This window comes from Protomyctophum parallelum (genome assembly GCF_964188405.1).
Source record: "Protomyctophum parallelum genome assembly, chromosome: 5".
Classification (NCBI taxonomy): Eukaryota; Metazoa; Chordata; class Actinopteri; order Myctophiformes; family Myctophidae; genus Protomyctophum; species Protomyctophum parallelum.
The window spans coordinates 54,717,982-54,737,980 of NC_139702.1; the positions used below are offsets into that span (position 1 = coordinate 54,717,982).

Here is a 19,999-nt window from a genome sequence, read left to right on the forward strand (position 1 = left end):
GTTGAAAATGGGTGAAGCGGTCCTTTAAGAGTGCTCCTTTCCTCCATTTCATTTCCTTGCGCTCAACCTCATCATAGTAAAACAAAAGAAAAAAGAAAGAAAGAAAGAAAGAAAAAAGGTCAAGCGGCCAGTTAAAATACACAGTGTATAATTTTATAGTTTTTTTCCCCAACGGAGCTCCTGGTGCCGGTGTCGGGGCTGGGGAGGGGGCGGGGGGCTCGAGACGACAATGCGCCAGCAGCACTGCCGCCGCGCACAGATCGGTTTCAGTCTTTGTCAGTTGTGAATGGGGGCGGAGGAAGCAAAGCCATTAGATTCCTATAAAAAGAAAGTATCCGAGATCATAAAATAGCAGGCAGCAGCACTAAGTATTCACTCACTGCCAGAGACCGATTGGAAATCTCTCGTCAAGTTTCACCCTGACCTTGTCAGCATCAGCATATTTTAACAGATTCAACTCATGCGACTCATCAATTCTCCATATTGAGCTGTCCTTTTTTTTTTTTTTTTTTCTTCATTTAACATTTGTACATTAAATGAAATTGCGTCAATGGCAACTACTACCCGTATGCACAGGCCTAACTGATACAGATAAAATAACGGTCAAACCACCCACTACCTCCTTTTCTGATATTACCGGGCGAATGTAACGTATGGACCCCGCAAGAACGCACGCAATTGAGTGAGCACCTTCGTTTTTGCTGCGCTCAACTTTCTTATTTATTTTATTTTATTCAGATTTATTTTTTCAATTTGCGGGAAACCAATTTTGGTACTCTCAAGAAAATATACCTTTTTACTTTTTCCGAGGATGTTCGTGCTTACTTGGAGTAGGTGGTGTGCTCTGGCGCTTCTTTTCGCTACGTTGAGGACAGGGACACCGCAGAGATCCAAGGCGAACTCCATCAAGTCCAGTTTAGTGGAAGAGGCACCCACGCCGGCCACGAACCGCTCCGCGACTCTCCACGGTGGAATCACCAAGAAATACAACATTCTTACGCAGGTAATTTAAATGATCTAAAATGAACCTTAATTGGTGTGTAAGCGGCAGCCTATCTTAATTGGCCTGACCATTTGCGAATTTTACGCATGGCAGTTACGCATGGTATTTTGGGGTGAATGCAACAATGGATATCTGATATAAATACCCATTGTTTCATTCAAACGAAATGCCATGAATTCAGTCTTATCTTGGTGAATGAGAAGCAATTTGACTAGATTGATAATTGATTCGATTATTGCCATGCCCATGACAATTGGCTAATTTTCCGTGGCGCGTTACGCGTGGTGTGTGAAATAAGTCTTAAGTAGGCTAGACTGAATTTTTGGATAGCAGCTAGCCCATGTGTCATTAAAAAAAAATCTCACGTGTGAATCGTTATTCGAAATTGCTGGTCTCGGACCCCTCGTAAACCCTAATTGCCTTTCAGACCTTGACGCCACAGGTTTTGGTGCAGCGCGCACTTCCACGGTAAATCATTAATGCCGGCAGAAATGTGAGAGAAAGTTAACACTTGGGGTAATTTTCTGTCTGGTTCTTAGTGTCATTAAAGTGCTCCAGACGCTCGCAGGGATTATGAGCGTCTTACTGTGGGGCCACCGAGGGGATACTCTTACCAACCACTTAATACCCACTCAAATAGTTATCAATTCCTGCTGTTTCAACAAAGTGTGGAATTAGTTTGGCAGCAAACTTTGTGTGAAGAAAAGATAGTTGTCAGCTTTCATTTGACCGAGCATTACAATTGTGAGAATGAGTGATTTTCGATTATATAGCCTAGTAGGCTTCTAAATGATGGTCATTTGGACAAGCAGTGGTCGAAAGTCATTGGGTGGCCAATTAACAATGAATGTTATATTTGGGAAAGATTGGGGATTACTGGTATGCCACATGCGACCATGATGCCAAGTTCACAAGTAAAAAATCTTAAGGTTTATGTAATGTAGGCTACTGTTGGGTTAATAGACCACATACACAACAGATTATTAGGCCTACCAGGCTAGTTCTACGCCATGGTTGTAGGCTGCTTTAATGACACGTACGTTGGCGAGTCGGACAGCGTTTAACTCATGTCCCGGTTGATAGCCTTCTATAGGCTACTGACGGCATCAGTGTGAGCAGTAGATGGCACTGCCACATCAACTCTATTCTATTCTCCACTCACTGCAACTTGAAGGGTGCTCATCAGGTTATAACTACAAACAGCCGATTTCTGTTCATTTTAACTTTATTAAGAGACCTTCTGTGTATTCTAAAATGTATAGGCCTACTGTATGTCAATAAAGATGGTGGTGGGCATGGCAAGAGACCAATATGCATTCAAATAAAGGTTTAGAATCAGTGGGCTCTGACCTCAGAGTTGGGTCAGAGATGTTGTGGTTTATAGATTTTGTTGTTGCATATAAAAAGGTGTTGTCCAGTGGGAGATGTCACGATGTTGAGAATTCTAAACTGGCTCCCTTGTTGATGGATTTCTGCGGTGTGGAGTGATGAGACCAGTGTGCTCTGAGGTCCTGGTCAGGGAGAAAGTGGGGATTAGGCAAACATGTCTTTTTTCTCCTCCATGGAGTGTTTTGGACGAGCGCCAACCCCCAAAGAGACCCGTGCCAGACCTCAGTTTAAACGAGTGCTTACAAACCTTGCCATTGCAGTAATCTGGAGTGGTTTGGGCGAGTGGACTTGAGGGGGAGACAGAAAGTGTGTGGTGTGTGCCTGTGTATCTGTGTGTGGAGAGACCACCGCACTGTTATGAGTGAAAAATGTCATGGCACATTTAGCAGCATGTCCAAATGGAGATGGCTAATATAGTGTGTGTGTGTGTGTGTGTGTGTGTGTGTGTGTGTGTGTGTGTGTGTGTGTGTGTGTGTGTGTGTGTGTGTGTGTGTGTGTGTGTGTGTGTGTGTGTGCGTGCGTGCGTGCGTGCGTGCGTGCGTGCGTGCGTGCGTGCGTGCGTGTGTGCGCATGTGCGCACACACATACTGTATAATACTACTATAGTATATAGTTAGCACTATAGTATATATATACTATAGCAGATCCACAAGCTTGCAACATGTTGCAGATGCATTGCATCGTTGAGAGCCTGTAGATATTTTCTGCCACTCCATTGTACGAAAGAGCATAAATTAGGCATCAGTGTGCTGAGTGTGTTTCTCTCCTCTAACAGCCAGGAGGTTTTCCAAGGTTGTAAAGTAACAACCACATGCAGCTCAGCCTTGGCCAGAGACGTAGACTGTACTTTCTGACTGGGCCTGGCAACCGAGCCACACTGACCTTCTGTCTCTCATCTAAAAGTGGTTGTTTATGGGTGGAATGAATCAAAGATAACAGCCCTGCCTTCTTCATGAGGCTTTAATTGGTGAAGCGTGGCATCGATTTGTAACAGCTTGGGAGTTGGGTTACAGAGCGCTGGGTGCTGAGATGTCAGTCACATAGTGGCGGGGTGGTGGGGGACAACCTCTGTGACAGCCGTGATGAAGACAGACATGTGTCAAGCAGACAGTCAGGTTGGAGAGGTTGTGTTCTGAGGTGCAATGGTGGCACCGCTGGTTAACGCACTAATGAGATAACTGTGATGTCCCTGCATGGCTTCAAATCTGATCTGGGACTATGTGTAAATCCATCGTCACTGTTCTGTCTCTCTATATAGCCCTGTCCAAATAAAGCACACATGCCTCAAATAATCTTTCACGGTTGCGTTCCCTACCCACGGATAGTGTTGTGGTTGGATCACCCCTGAAATCACATATGCCCCAGTCGGCCTGTGGTTGAATTCTCCATCGTCATCTTTCTCTCCCTCTTTATTTGTCTACTGTTTCAATAAAAATGAGGGGGAAAATAAAAAAATATATAATAAAACAATACTTGGGTTACATCGAGAAAGCTGGGAACATGTTAGTTCAAAAGTAGTGTCAGACTGATACTGGACTTTTTGGGCTGATTCTTAAAATACCTCTGATATTCCGTTTGGTGCATTTCGTTTATTACTGAAATTTCACTGCAGTATATAATATATAATGGTATTTGTGTGCAAATTTTAATGTAAAGACTTAGCTGATGGTCATTTTGTCATTTTGTAAGACAATGTATTACATGGTCTTGCCTACAATGATGTGTGTCTAATATGCAGTTAGCCTACTTAGACCTGTCTTGCTGGTTTTAGATACTAATGGCCCATATACAAATGTATAGGACCCTTCTTCCATATAGATTCAGCATAATTATCTTGCTGGGGGATGCAATGACACGTCATGTAAGTGGGCTGAACTAAAATGATGTGCTGGTTGAATAAAATCATCTGGCTATTATACTGCTATTATTCTAGGCTGAAGTAATCTCAAGATGTGGCAATATTTTCATGATTCTAGCATCTGTATTTTTTATGGTATTGGAAATCATACATCATACCTTTGGGATTTATAAATACCCTGGTATACCGTAATAAAATGCACACCTTTTCATATAGCCACATTTCAAACATGTCAAACACATCAAATATGTAGCCAATATTGTAACAATTGCTTTCTTACATGAAGGCATTTCCAATGTTGTAATGCCTACTTGTGATTACTTAAATATTGTTGATCATAGGGTTGACACTATGGTGTCGACCTACTGCCTAAAGTGCAAAATGTAATCTTAATTGAATAGCTCATGATGATATGAGAGATAGTCAAAGAGAAAAGGAGCCTGAAGTAACTAACATCAATTCAAAAATGTCTGGACTAATTCGCAGTGAGTGAGTCCCCTCATAAAAGACTAAACCTTTTGACTATTATTTGCCCGTATGAAGGGATTTAAGGCCTGGAAGCATGTTTGGAAAATGGTCACGCATAGCGTCAATTATCACTCCTGGCATAGCTGTGGTGGGTATCGCTCATGTAGATTTATGGTGACGTTGCCACGATGTTCAGTTTGTTACAATTTGTGAGGAATTGTTGGCAGATTTTCACACCTCCAGGGTATGCTCTGTGGTTCTGAACATGAGTGATTGCTGCTTACCCTTTATAGTTAGAATATAAGTGAGTGTCTCCATAAGTCACCCTAATATCTATTATGTCATTTCCCCCATATTTTCCACCTTATAACCCCTGTCTCCTTCTCACCATCGTTCCCCAGACTAGTTCAGGGGCATGTTACATTTTTTATACTGCATCAGGAGACAGGGGACCTCAAAATCTCCATCATGAAAGAATACAACTTGAGCTTCTATTAAATTGCTCTCTGTCTGGCTTCCTTTCAATTGTAGCAAATTAGAGGTAGAGAGCGCGTCCACCCTTTGGCGCCCAGCCATCGCTACAGGAAAACCAGGGTGTAATTTGGTGTTACAACTGTCAGATTACAGAAACTTGGTCTATGTCCAGCTGCCAGCATGTCAAAAGCTGCTCTTATAGGAAGCATATGACAACCTATTGAGGTTTTCTTTCCTTCAGCTGTTGACAAAGGTTTATACTCGCGTTGATCTCGTTGATATTGTGTTACATCATTGGCATTCAAAACCGGGCGGTCAGAGTGTTCTGGTTTTCCCATAGTGACTCAGTGGCTTCAGTTTGCCAAACGTTTTCCTGTCCTTTTGCTGATTCGCAGTATGCGAACCAGCGTGAAACCAAAGGCAACCTAAAAGCGGAGCCTCTCTGAGACCTTGACAGCCGGTGCTCGTGGGTGGGCACTGGTCGCTGGTTTGTTGGGAAGGAAATCGGCAGAGACAGATAGTATGGGCTTGGCTGACCTCATCCACCACCATAACCTCTCTGAACCCACAAGGGGGAAATGGCAGTGCGGTCAGCATTCATCCCCTACCATGCCCAGAGAGTGTCTGCTAAACATCAGCCGACGGTGAGCAATCTTTAACCAGTGCACTATATTTAATTTAGCATAGGGGTTTAACAAGCAGCTGTGAAAAAATGGCTGAAAGCTTTGCCTATAAAACAGTGCCATGCCCTCTCTCTCTCTCTTCTCTCTCTCTTCCCCAGCTCTACGTACAGACCTCCTCTTCCACCTCCTATTCCCCAACCTCTTCGAGCTTAAGTGACTGTTTAGTGATCCTAATGAGCTGAGATGGAGAGAGACGGGAGGGCGAGGTGTGACTGCTTGTTAGCGCTAGAGCTAGATGTGGTTACAGGCTCCAGCCTAGGGGTCTCCTTGTCTCTCTGGCCCTCTAGTCAGTGGGTCCTCGGGGCACCACGAGGGGCCCCCACATGGGGGCCATAAGGAGATCCTGCAGGCTGGCAGCTCGGCCTCCTTGAGGAGGTTCCCAGCTTCACCTCCTGTACTGTAATTGGACCTGTTAACGAGCGAGGAGACCCAGACGGCCCTCACTTCTCGCACCTCCTAGAACACAACGATACGCCTAAAGACATATTGCGTGTGTGTGTGTCCGTGAGTGTGCGTGTGCATGCTTGCATGCATGTGTGTTTGTGAGAGAGTGGTTCTCACTAATGGGCTACTCTTTTGATCACCAGTAGACAACAAGAGAGTTTCTTCTCTCTTTCATATAGTCTTCCCAAGAAAGGCTTACCGTTTGGGGTCTATTTCCTTTAGCAGGGGCAGAAAAGGCAAGACCTCTTTGTGGCTTGTCAATGAGTACAGCTTAGTATGAGGACTTAACTTAAGAGAGTTGAAGATTTTGGCCTCTAGCGCTCAAAGGGATATACCCATAAACACATGTGTTTTGACTGATGAAAGAAGCTGAGATGGTGTTCTTAAAAATGCACGTGTTGTGCAATGGCATATCCTATGTTATTTGACACTGGCAGACAAGACTGCTCCGTGCTTTCAGGGCATATGAGGTTTGTTTGTTCAGTGACATAGTTTATTTGTCTCTGTAGGCCACTGCCACTCATCAACTCCATTCACAGTTTCAGGTTTACGCACTTGATCTCCGAAGGTCAAGTTCTAGCGCCCCATAATCTCAGAAAACTATTTGGACGTGTGCACGTGTGTGTGTGTGTGTGTGTGTGTGTGTTTGTGTGTGCATGTGTGTGTGTGACACTGTGTGTGTGTGTGTGTGTGTGTGTGTGTGTGTGTGTGTGTGTGTGTGTGTGTGTGTGTGTGTGTGTGTGTGTGTGTGTGTGTGTGTGTGTACAATAAGTGTGTGCATCTATGCGTGCACCTGTGTGTGTGAAGCAGCTACTGTATAATGAGACTTGTGTGCATTAAAAATCTTCAATATTTATTGTTTCGCTAAATATGTTCTTTCAGACTTATGATGACATTATTATTCTGTTTTTTAATCACATTTCCAATATGGATAATTGTTTGTACCATTTCAGTTCACATAATATACAGTATGTACTGTAGCACCCACATACTTTATGTTAACTTAAGCACATGCCGAAGTTCTATCCCATTCTATCGGTGCTTTGGAATGGCTGTACTGAGGTAAATAAGGGAAAATACAGACAAAGTGGAGTGAGGTTCAAAGCCTTCTGTGTATCCTGTGGTAAAGCCCTTGTAGATAGTTGGTCCCGCACATTTGAGGTTCCCCTAACCAGCACGAGAGCAGCACGAGACAGGGCTTCCCTCATGTGTCTCCGTCTGCCTCTGTCCTTTATCTTGTAGCCGGCATCACCCAGAGTATAATGCGGAGCACACCGCTTCCAAAACCACTTCCTCAGCAAGGTTGAAGAACATGCTTTTATGTGAGAAGACGGTGTGTGTGTGTGTGTGTGTGTGTGTGTGTGTGTGTGTGTGTGTGTGTGTGTGTGTGTGTGTGTGTGTGCGCGTGCGTGCATGCGTGCGTGTGTGCGTGGGTGCGTGCGTGTTGGGGGGCAACAGAGGGGGAAAAAGGTGGTTGCTAAAGTAGGCGGAAGATTAAATCACATGAGTTTGAGTGAAAACAAAAACTTCCCTCAGAAGTCGCGAATGAAGCATTTCAAAACATGGTGAGATAAGTCCAGATTATCAGTGATATGGAGGTCGGCCTTGTATCATTGCATTTCAAAGGGCTGACTCCTCTGCGGTCTGAGCCGTGATGGAATAGGTGAGCCCCCTCCGCCCTCTCATACGTACTAGTCTAATCAATCCAAGACTGCTGGCCAGAAAACTCCAGATAGGAATCGGGGCTGAAGGTATGAAATACTACTGCATGCAGCCATCCAACCATTTATCTTCATATTTAGATAACAGCCCATTTTTCACATCAGGAGAAAGACTGCACTTTCCTGAACTCTGGCTTTCGGACCATTGTGTGCTTAAAACTGACATCTGTATACTTGTACGGCTGGGTAGCAGCTCATAGAATTGCCCAAATATAAAGAAATGGATATGGCATGTAGCCTATTGTAGAATTGCCAGAAGTAACATTTGGTATGCATGGGGGGGGTGATTTCAAAACTGACTGAATCAATCTTGACTGTTGAGATAATATTTTTCTTCAGTATGAAAGTAACCGGGAAATTTGTAGAATTACAGAAATTAGAGCTTGACTGAACTGATCAATAGGAAGCATATGAGGATTGAATATCCAGCTACAATAGTTCCTTCTCTTGTTTTCTCTCGGACAGAGCATCGGCACCCTCCATGTGTTTCCAATGTGACCGAGTCGGTATGGCCTACTCCATCCAGTACGTGTAATCTGGTTCACTTTCTTAAGCGCACAGGCATATTGAATAACAGAACTCTAATAAAATAAATATAGATTATTTCTTGAGATCTGATTTAAACATGTGGTGTGCATTCAAGTTTTGGAATGCAATGTTTTTGCAGTGACTCAGCACTACATGCTGTAGTGTAGGCCTATCCTATTTGAGTTTTGTCTTTCCTGTGACTGTAATGATTTTAGTCTGATTCTGACATACAGTATACCGATCCCTTATGTCTAATACTAATGGTCATGTCTGTTTTTTTTTATGTCTGTCAGAGTCATGCCCTTATAAACAGAGCTGTAAATACCTTACCAGCTAAATTGCATGTGTTGTGGCTTTGTTGGTTTTGTTGGTGGGCCTGTCAAACATGGTGATTTCACATCAATCTGCTGCGCACTACACATAATTCACATATGCAGACTGAGCTCAGCTGTGGTCCGGTTCTGCTTATTTTTGCTTAGTATTCTACTCAAGCACATGTCTATAATCTATTTCAGGCTGAATACCAGAAGAATGCTGGGTTCGAATCTCAGAAGGGTTGGGACTATATATCTGGGTACGGAGAGGATAAAATGGAAAAAAAACTCTCCTCCCTCCCTCAACAAATTCTGCCTAAATTAGATTTTGACATCTTCATTGACAATGAAAATATATACTGTCTGTGCAAGTACACACATAGACCCCACTATTATCATCATCGTGCCCTTGAGCATGGCACACATACTTCTCCAAGATTCCAATGTCTAGAACTACTCAGTTGCCACACAACTGGGCATCTCCCAGGCGTTAATGTGTGAAATTCTGCACTCTTATCGGCTTCCCATGGAAAAAGTACAAATTTAAAAAAAAGGGGGGGGAACAAATCTGATGGGAGGAAGTGTGAGTTCGAGGATGATGACAGAAAATGTGCAGCCATGAAAGAAAAGGGCTGTCGGATTCTTTTTTGTGTGTCCTGTCCAATGGATCTGTTGTCTAATACCTCCTTGCAGCTGTTTCCGCCATGGCGTCTCTCTCCTTCAATGAGTTTCAGTGTAAATTCACGACATTACTTCACTTGACTTGACCGAGGGACTAATTCGATTCGCAAAACTGTTGCGTTTTAATCCGTTTGCTCGCTCTCCAAACCCAGCGGCTGTGGGACGCCCATGTGCAAGGCATTATGTTGTGACAGCCGTTCCACCCATATCTCCTATTGTTGCATGCGCCTGCTATGGAAAATGTGAGTTGGGCTTTGATTAGGTTTTGTTTCCAGCTGCTGTGGACTGTGGTGACTACATTCATAGAAGGCAAAGTGGCGGTTTCTCAACCTCTGTCATCTCATTTAACTTATTGAATCAATTCAACAGCAGGCATCGCTGCTGAGGAATACCCCACAATCCCACATGGCTTCCACGCTTGATGGATAATAGAAATTCATCTCAGGTGCCTATGGGCAAGGCATTTGACCTCTCCATTTGCTCTGGGGAGCAAAAGAGTACTGTAGATCATTGTGTTTTTACTGGGTATAAACCCCGATGTGAAGCAGGTTGTCACACAGTAAAATCACTGTAAAAAGATTTAATTTAAAGTGTAAAGATTGGTCCATGTTTAGAGTTATTTAAAGATTAAGTTAAATGAATATACTAGCATACTAAGGTGACCAGGATATTATTGTGTAAAAGAGAACCCATGGCCACTGCAAACCCAAATATTGCTAGTTAAAGATTCCAGAAAGGAGGCATTTTAGGCCTGCACTCGCCATGTATCTGTGATGGGAGGTGCCTATTCCATAACCCAGTTACGTGGTCTCACCAACATCTAAACTAGGTTTCTGCATAGCTGCTCACCCTCAAGCACGTGAGGGTTACTTTCTTACAGTGCATCATGTCCTCAGTATTGTAAATGTTTTCCATGAAGGAACATGAGATGAAACAAAAAAGAACCACCGGAAGCCAAATATTTATTGCATTTGTTTGTATGAATGTGTTTAACCTTCCATGTATCCAAGGAAAAAGTTAAACAAATCTACTGTAGCTGACCAGTGGTATTAACCGAGTACCTCTGTACAGACTCATTTAAACTTGCTAGAGAGAATCAAAGTTGATTTTTCTTTGTGGAGATATCCAAATGGCTCCATTGTTTGGAATCTTGAAATAGTTTTCTTGGCTTTTGGGACTCGTAACAATTAGAGACATGTTTGTCCCTCTACTGCAGTGCTACTCAACCTGCGGCCTGTGGGCCGCATGCCGCCCCTGTTGAATGTGGGTGTGTTCGGAAATGCGCCCTGAACGCACTGGTGTGCTCTCTTGTTGTTCGTTTATTCAGTGCACTCGGTGCGTTGTCGTTCGAAAATCCAGTGCGCTGCGCACCGGGTGTGCCGAGTGCCTGCACTGAGCGACCCTATACCCTGAAGCTGGGGTTGTCCCGTGTGAATGTGTCACAGCTGTGGTCGTTCGTAAATAAGGCACACTGAACGCACTCTGTGACGTCACCGCCCACCACACTCAACAAACTGAGCACATTCCCGGTGCGCATTTCCGAACGCACCCATTATCTGCGGCCCGTCATGGTCATACCAATGAAAATATAATTCGTTATTTTCATTGTTTTGAACAAGATTGTAGTATACTGTATATTGTATTGTTTGTATCATTTTGTAACTTCATCATTACTCACAATGGAACAGATGGAAATGTAGCTTTTTACTGTGTGTTTCCTTACTTTTTAGACTAGTAATGTAGTCTGTTACAAAATAAATTTGTAAACGTTTAATAATAATACTGACATTTTTAGCTTGCGGCCCTTGGACTTTTGGAATTTTGCTGAGTGGCCCCTGAGCCCTCTTAAGTTGAGTAGCCCTGCTCTACTGTCTGATTTCCATGGCTGGAAAACACCAATGTCTGTCTTCAGGAGGGAACAGAGAGCACACTGTTAAACTGGCTACTGTCTCCGGCAATTTCAACTCAAGCTTGTTGTCATCGCATACTGGCATAATATGTGATAGTTAGAAGTAGGGTTCTAAAAGTGGAATTTATATGGCTGTATGTGGAACAAAAAGAAAAAACTGTTTTCCATAATGTCTGGTGGCCCATTAAGCTTGTGTTTTATAGCACACTTATGAAACTGATAGTTATGGATGACAGATTTGGTGCTTACAGTAGTTAGCTTGGACTAAAGCACAGTCAACTTTTCCAGTCAGGCAAAGAAAAACATAGGTAAATATAGATTATTACAGGTTGGTGCCATATTATTGTTTACATCATTTTTCTCCATTACAAAGTTTGATAGGTTCAGCTCCAAACTAGATGTAAGTGAGAAAGATCTCTTGATGAGGCAACATTAATTTATTGGTTATGCATGGGAACACTGGAGGATATTTACTGTGCAATGTTTTAGTATAAATAAATCTTCTTTTTTTCTTCTTCTATATTATTAAATCAATAATTTAATTTCTATTATTATTATCATCATAATCATCACTGGGTATACTCATGGACTGTGTTGCCTCCACAGGTGTATCCATGCAGCAACGACAAGGAGTGCAGTGTGGGTAGTTACTGCCACAGTCCCCAGCAGGCTCCATCCAGATGCCTCACCTGCCGCAGGAGGAAGAAGCGATGCCACAGAGATGCCATGTGCTGCCCAGGCAATCGTTGTAGCAATTGTAAGTAGTAGCGGAGAAAAGTACAAGTACACCCCCTGGACATGTTTCTAGTATGTCTCAGAGACCCAATCCAACCCATAATAATAATAATAATAAATCAGGCTTATATAGCACTTTTCTCAGTACCGACAGTCGCTTTTTTTTATTTTATTTTTTTTAGGTTTTATGACCTCAATTACGCCCACACAACCTGAAACTGAACCTGAACATTCTGTGGATGTTCTGTGGTCTGGCGTTTTCTCTGTGTGTTCTGAAGCCTTTTGAGCTCCAATTAATGAAAACAAGCAAACAGGCCTCAACAGTGACATCTGCTGGCAAATTCCTGTCATATGGGATTTGTGGACTCTTACCTCACAGTCCACAGGAAAATCAGAGCACTTGTTTGAGCCAGAAAACCAGACCACAGAAGATGTTAAAAGTTCAGGTTTTTTGGGTGCAATTGAGCTCAGAAAACCTAAATGATGTCACGATCCCTTTAACACTGAGTGCTAAGCATGCCCCCCTGCATTAGTACAATTCTTATAGTGTTTGGTATGGTGTGACACAGACCTCCCTGTCTGCATGCTACTGAGGTGGATGTTAAATATAGCACCATTAGCAGACTAGATTAGCCTTATTTTGTATGGTTCTTAAATGTTACACATCATTATGATCACAGCTGGAGCTCAAATCAGCACACGTACTCTCTTTCATGAATATGAGACATGCAGGAGACGGTGTCTTGATTCTGGTCCACTGGGGAAAAAACAAATCTGCATTTTATTTCTCTATTGTGAATGATGTGATTTGAGATGTGACAGTGTGTGTCCTCCCGTCAGGAATATTTGTTACAAAACATTTTTGCGTATATTGTTTTTTTTTAACTCTTAACTCTTCGAGTGTGCAATTGTACCCTAAGCAGGGACCCCATTTGTACACTCTCAGAGTTACAAGTGGATAAATTAACACTGCAGATTTGACTGTGTAGCAGTGTAGCACTGTCTATCCCAGAGATGTGGGGGAAAAGGCATTGGACTCATTCTGGACATGTGGTTTTCGACAGACTTTAAAAACGTACAGCTTACAGGCTCAAGTTCTATGCTTATATCATCCCGAAAGAGAAATTTGGTTTGCACAAGACGTAAATCACATCAGGGTCATGTACAGTAGTCACAAACAGATTGAAGACACTTTTCTTTCTTTGTTTCTTTGTAGATATTTGCGTGCCTGTTTCTGAGAGTGTGATATCGCCTCACATTTCTGCTTTGGACGAACACAACAAACTCTCCACCAAGGACCATGGCTGGAAGAAGAATGGGAAAGCACACACCAAGCACTCTCTCAAAGGTAAGGTCCATTACCTGGTACTTTACAGTGGTGTTATTGCAGGGTATTAACCTGTGCCATGACCTATAGTCCAGTAGCCAGCCCATAGAGCCCCATTGTGAACCCGGACATGTTGAGTACACCACGGTTTTATGTTAGAAATGTTTAGTATGGGTCCCCAGCATGAAGAAACTGCCGGATGCTAACTTGCATATATTGGCCAATTTTCATAATTGGCAATTACAACCTATAGAAGGCAAAATATTCAAAATTTCATCATGCTTTATGTAGCATGTGATGTGTCAAACTAGGGCTTTTTCATGATGCTGAATCCATTCCAGGCATTAGTTTTGCAAAAAAACACTCATTGGGCTAAAAACTGCCAATTCCGTCATCACAAAGTGGGCATGGCCGTTTTAAGCCCAATGAGTGTTTTTTTTTGCAAAACTAATGCATGGAATGGATTCAGCATCATGAAAACCCCCTAGTTTGACACATCACATGCTAGATAAAGCATGATAAAAATAAAAATAAATTGCCTTCTATAGATTGTTAATGGTATGGTCACATATTATGCCAATTATGAAAATTGCCCAACATATGCAAGTTAGCATCCGGCAGTTTCTACATGCTGGGGAGTCAGGACCCATACTAAACATTTCTAACATAAAACATTGGTGTACTCAACATGTCCAGGTTCACTTTTTGGCTACTAGGATACTATGTGGAAAGGTTTTCAATCTCCTAGACACAAGAACATAACAGTAACGTGAGAAGTACTTTACGATATTATTAATGGACATTTTCATTACACTTAGCCTATTTTGAACCTAGATCTCATTCTTCTGATGTGTGGATGTCTGAGGATCTGATGATGCAAAACAACACGTTTGACATCATCTCACATCAGAACGATTTAGCTTCAAAATGAACACCTTTTCCCAAGATAGTATTATTGTGTACAATACCCTTTCATACTATTCCAAAGAAGTCTTCATCTCTATCTTTACTGGCAACCTGATTATCCTCAACTGACCGACAAAGACCACCTGTGTTGTCTTTGTCATTCTTCACTGAACCTAGTCCAAATAGCTGAATACCTGCATTTTGTTATTCAGTCTATTGTCTGCAAACCCCACCAACTTAATTTCGATGTGTAGGCTTGTGTGTGTGTGTGCGTGTGCGTGTGCGTGTGTGTGTGTGTGTGTGGGGGGGGGGGTGGGGGGGGGGGGGGGTGGTCCTCAAACTACTTTGATAATTACCCCTCTGCTCATATAACAGTGATGGGTCTGTGAGCCCAAGCCACAGCACGGGGGACTCTAAGCAAAAACCACAATGCTCCTGCTGTGTCTGCACCAACATAAAACAAGCATTCAGAAAGGCATTGACAGGCACACGTCGTTCTTGCCTGGTATACGAGTGAGAACCACAGAATGTAGGCTTGGCCGGCATACATAATGTTAATAACTCACCAGCCCCCCCCTCACGCGCGCGCACACACACACACACACACACACACACACACACACACACACACACACACACACACACACACACACACACACTTTTGGCACTCATTTCAAGTGAATGAAGCCCCATCGGTAAAGTAATAACTCTAATGAGACATTTTAAATGACCCTACCATAAACACACTACACTCAAGACGACGTAAGCCACACTGCTGAACTTGGTACGTTAAGATTTTTTTTTTATTGATGTCAATTTATAAGGTCATTTAAAAGGCCTTTTCATTTTATTTGCGCTTGACTCGCCTCAGAATGTTATTTGATTGTTATGACCTGGAACACTTTATCTCTAATAATTGGTGCTGTAGGAAACCTCATCTCACGCAGAAAATACAGCAATAATTTTGGCTTAAGGGTTCCACTGTGCCTATGGTCTGAACTTCATAATCACTAAAGTGTGGTTGAGTCACAGTGTACCACTGCTGGCTTGCATGTTGAAGTGGCCTCTGGCGAGAGGTAAACACATTCACAACGGTTTCACAGAAAACTCGCATGACTAAATAACATGTCTAATAAATATTTGTCGTACTAATTATGCATTTGAAACAGTAATGCAAACCTCCTGCCAAGAATATCAAGTTGCAACCTAAGAGGATAATTTGGTTAATAAATCAGGAAATGACTTGCTTGCTTTATAGAGGCCTAAATACATTTCCAGTTCACTAACAGGGCCACATAATGCAATTTGAAGAAAGAGTTGCATAAACTGGCTTTGTATGGAAGCCATACAAATGTAATCAACGATAATTGTACATTTCCTCCCTCATACATAGCCTGTTATTTTATTCGCAACACACTACTATAAACTACAAGATCACTTTTACATGCTGTACAATATGTTGTTTACACAGATTATTGTTCTTAAAATTCTCATGAATGCAGTATCTTTCTCTGAGACATTTATTTTGATTATGTTTATTGCTCCAAGCTACAATACTGTATATCAGTGATTCTCAACCTATGGTACCCTTTGCCGGTACTTAGCGACCACTCTGGTGGTACGCAGAATGTTCCAGAGAATGAAAAAGGTGTGTGTGTGGGGGGAGGGGGGAGTTGCACATAGTCGCGTTCGTGGTGGGTGTAGCACGTTGTCGTGGTGGATGTCTCGGACGGACCTACAACACTATTGCTGCATTCAGGAGCGCCAGTGAAATTACACTGTTGTGGTCGCCGTTCAAATAAAAACACACCATTAAATATGACGCAGAAACTAGGGTTCAACGTGTGTGTGTATATGTGTGTGTGTGTGTGTGGGGGGGGGGGGGGGGTGCAGCGAAGTGAAAACAAAATGCCTGTGGACGTCTCCGAGGCAATAGGAGTAGCCTAGCTCTGGTCCATAGCTCTAATGCCGTTGCAGTTAGAGCTACTGTATGTTACCGATGACTTCCGGGGCTTGCATAATATGCAGACCAGCCTCTCGTCTTTAGCGTAAATTAAAAAAAAACGTTTTTGCTTCTCACCAATACCTCTACCGATATTTCCCAGAGAAAACCCTCATAGAGAATATTTTTCCTCCGGTGAAAAATGATCCAAACAGCGCATCTTACTTACAGCCACGTAGCTACAAACACGTAGCGTAGCCTAATGAAAAGTGTTGATTCAAAAAGGCTGTAACCAATGAAAGCCAGCTATGTGCGCATCGCAAAGCAGACGGTACAAGTAAAACTTTCTCGACATAGCTCCATCACGCATTTTTCTACTTCTCATTAGCAATACGCTGTGTGTGCGTGTCTGTCTGTCTAGTCTAAACTACAGTATCTGTCTCCCCCTTCCCTCACTTTGCAGGACACGAGGGAGACCCCTGCCTGCGCTCATCTGACTGCTCTGAGGGCTTCTGCTGCGCCCGGCACTTCTGGACCAAGATCTGCAAGCCAGTGCTGCTGCAGGGTGAAGTGTGTACCAAACAGAGGAAGAAGGGCTCCCATGGCTTGGAGATCTTCCAGCGCTGTGACTGTGCCAAGGGCCTCTCGTGCAAGGTGTGGAAAGATGCCACCTCGTCCTCCAGGTCCAGGCTCCACATGTGTCAGAAGATCTAAAAAAAAGATAGAGAACATGAAGAGGAGGAGGTTAGGAGAATGCACAGCTGCTGCTGTCAGTAGATAGGAGCCCCCTCCTCTCCCCCTCCTCTCTCTCCGTCTTGCAGAGGAAAGAATACAAACTTTGTTTTTGCAAGAATATGGACTCTGGAGCCGTGTAAAAAAGTGAAAAAAGAAATGCAAAAGACAGAGAGTGACAACAAACAGACTATGGACTATGTTGGTCCATCACTGCTTGTTACTCCAGGAGAGATGAAAAACATGTCCTGGGAATGTTTTTAACACGTGTGTTGTGAGTGTTTCCAGCCTCACCCACGTAACCGCCCCCCACCACACACACACACACACACACACACACACACACACACAACAGTACAGCACCCTCAATCCCCTCTCCTGCTCCCACCATTCTCCATCGACAGTGATCATTGATATCACTCTCCAATCGCATATACGAATCTCCTCAGAACTTCAGGGAACCGCAAGGTTAGTTATTAATTAGTTATTTCCAGTAGTTTGCTCCATGTAAGGCATGGTGGACATTTTGCCAATGGAGGTGATACGGCTAGAATACTCTCATTGGACATCCTAAAGCCATACTGTACTCTTCCTGTACGTTCTACAGCCATTTACTTCTTTGTGTGCACCGAAAAAACTAAACAAAACACTTCAGGAAATGATGGCAGATGTATTGAAAGTCTTCAGTTCTTAGTTGTGTCACAAACGATACCTTAGTTATTTTTCTGATTTATGCACATCATTATTTTCTATAAGTCAAAGTACTCTCAAACTTCTGAAACTATCATGGATATTTAGTACAGGTTTTATTACAATATGAATTCAGAATGTCATAACTGCACATCCATAATGTCTTGGCCTACAGTACATTGGCTGTATCTTACTAAAAATCTAATTGCATATATTATACACAAATATTGACTTATGTAGTAACATATGACTTATATGACTTTGATGTGGTACAATCAAAATTGTTGTATCGGAGAAGGAAGACATGATTGACATGAATGATTGACTCTGCCGGGTCTGCCCTTCACCACAGGTCAATTTCAGGTCTGTTGTGGTACAGTTGAAGCCATTGTATAGAAATCCTGCAAATCCTGCTTCGTGTATTTATCTTGGAAGCACTGCAAAGATTTATTTAATTTATTTTTTTGTAATTTTGTGTACTTTCACTTCATTTGCATATTGTAACACAAAACTCAAACAACTTGTTTGTTTCCACACCAGTCTTTGTATCTTCAGTGTTGGCGATGGAACACAACGTATTTTCTGTGCATGCAGTAAGAGTTTCTTTCACAATGGCTACATCTGTGCTTTTTTGTGTATGAAACTGTTCACTCTGCCAGAGTGATACCAGACTTATTTGAACACCTACATTTAAAAATAACTCCACATTGGACCAGAAATGCTATGAACAAGATCCATGGGTAGAATGAACATGCAGCTCTTTTCAGCTATACAGCCAGAACCAGTGAACCTTTAAGAATATTGATCGTAGCTAGTAGCTACACATACTCAATATAACTACAAAATTGTTCAATATCATTGCTTTTTTGCACCTGTAATATTGGTGCAGATCCCAAATATTGTTCTTTTGTTTTTCCTTTTTTTTCTCCCTTCAATGAAATACTGTTCAGTTTCGAGTTGTAGTGGGTGTGAAGAGGTATCAGCTTATTATTTTAATTACACGTCTCATATACTTTAACCACTTAAACCCTATACCTAGTTTAGCGGATTCCCAAGGGTTATGTATCTTCTTGTAGGTAAAGTAGCTCCTAGATCCCCTCCTGTTCTCACTCTAGATATCTTTGGTAAAATATATCTGATCTACAAGCTCACAACACATCACTATGCAACGTTTATAGTGAGTTTGTAGATCAGCAATCTTTTGCTGAATGTTAGCCCTAGAATAAGGATGGTACTGTAGGTTTAAGTGGTTAAACAATCAATAACTTAATTATGTGCATAATGCAATATTACACATGCCTCTTATGTTTTGTTTCTTAAGAGTTTTAAGTACACTTGGTTTGTATTCATTAAAAAATATATATATCAATAAGCTCTTATATTGTAAATAGATTGGAAACAGTCAAAATGTATTTAAGAATCATTGTATATCATGTACATATAATAAACATATGAATACTTTTAAGTGTATCAGCAAATTTGCCAGGATGAGATTGGGTGAGTGCAGGTGGGACAATTCATAATAGGTTTTCAAAGTCCCTCAGGTTTCTTGGGGGGTGGGAGTGGGGTCCAAATTCTGAAAGTTATGGGGTCCATATGGCGTTTGAGAACAAATGGTATAGGCTAAGGTGGTGAGATAGATGAAGTATCTGTGGTTGAATTCTACATCTGGATTCATCAGAGTTTATTATAAAATAAAGGCAAACACATCAACCTCTCAAATATCGTTTATGTAAATGGAGTGTAAATGATGAATTATATCAAACTGAATATTGTTTGTGTGAATACTTTCCACTGATATTGTTTCCCCCCCTGTGTATTTACAGTGATGAATGAATAAAGAATGTATTTTGTATCATTGGTTACATGGGTCTTATACTGTTGCTTGTAGTCATGGCCTGTGGTTAAATCTCATTTTGGGGGGTAGCAACCAAAACAAAACTTCTGACCATTTGAGGGGTGGCGAATCCATTGCTACTATTCCCGAGAAGATACGGCTGGCCAAAATGAAAAGGCCCTATAGTCTTGAAGCCATTTCGATAATCGTCAAAAACCATGAAAAACTACGTACGCCGAATGTCGCCGAAAAGCATGTTTTTTTTTATTGTTGAAAACCGTGAACATTTATTTCATAAAAAAGAATTACGTCGAAAACTGTGAAAAACAATTACGTTGTAGGCCTATGTCGTTTTTCA

The 19,999-nt window shown here is 42.1% G+C and overlaps 1 protein-coding gene across 1 annotated transcript; it reads left to right on the plus strand.

The window, feature by feature from the left end:
- Positions 1-363: 363 nt before the first annotated feature.
- dkk2 (dickkopf WNT signaling pathway inhibitor 2) lies at positions 364-19,659 on the plus strand. Its single transcript, XM_083765212.1, has 4 exons — positions 364-1,003; positions 12,079-12,229; positions 13,424-13,555; positions 16,846-19,659. Exons 1-4 carry the CDS (start codon positions 812-814, stop codon positions 17,094-17,096), a joined length of 726 nt encoding a protein of 241 aa, XP_083621338.1. The 5' UTR covers positions 364-811; the 3' UTR covers positions 17,097-19,659.
- Positions 19,660-19,999: the final 340 nt, after the last annotated feature.

Excerpts from the sequence above, each read along its gene's own strand:
- dkk2 (XM_083765212.1), top strand. The coding sequence starts at position 812 with ATGTTCGTGCTTACTTGGAGTAGGTGGTGTGCTCTGGCGCTTCTTTTC. Across the intron at positions 1,004-12,078 it reads AATACAACATTCTTACGCAG|GTGTATCCATGCAGCAACGA; the intron begins GTAATTTAAATG and ends TTGCCTCCACAG. Across the intron at positions 13,556-16,845 it reads CACCAAGCACTCTCTCAAAG|GACACGAGGGAGACCCCTGC; the intron begins GTAAGGTCCATT and ends CTCACTTTGCAG.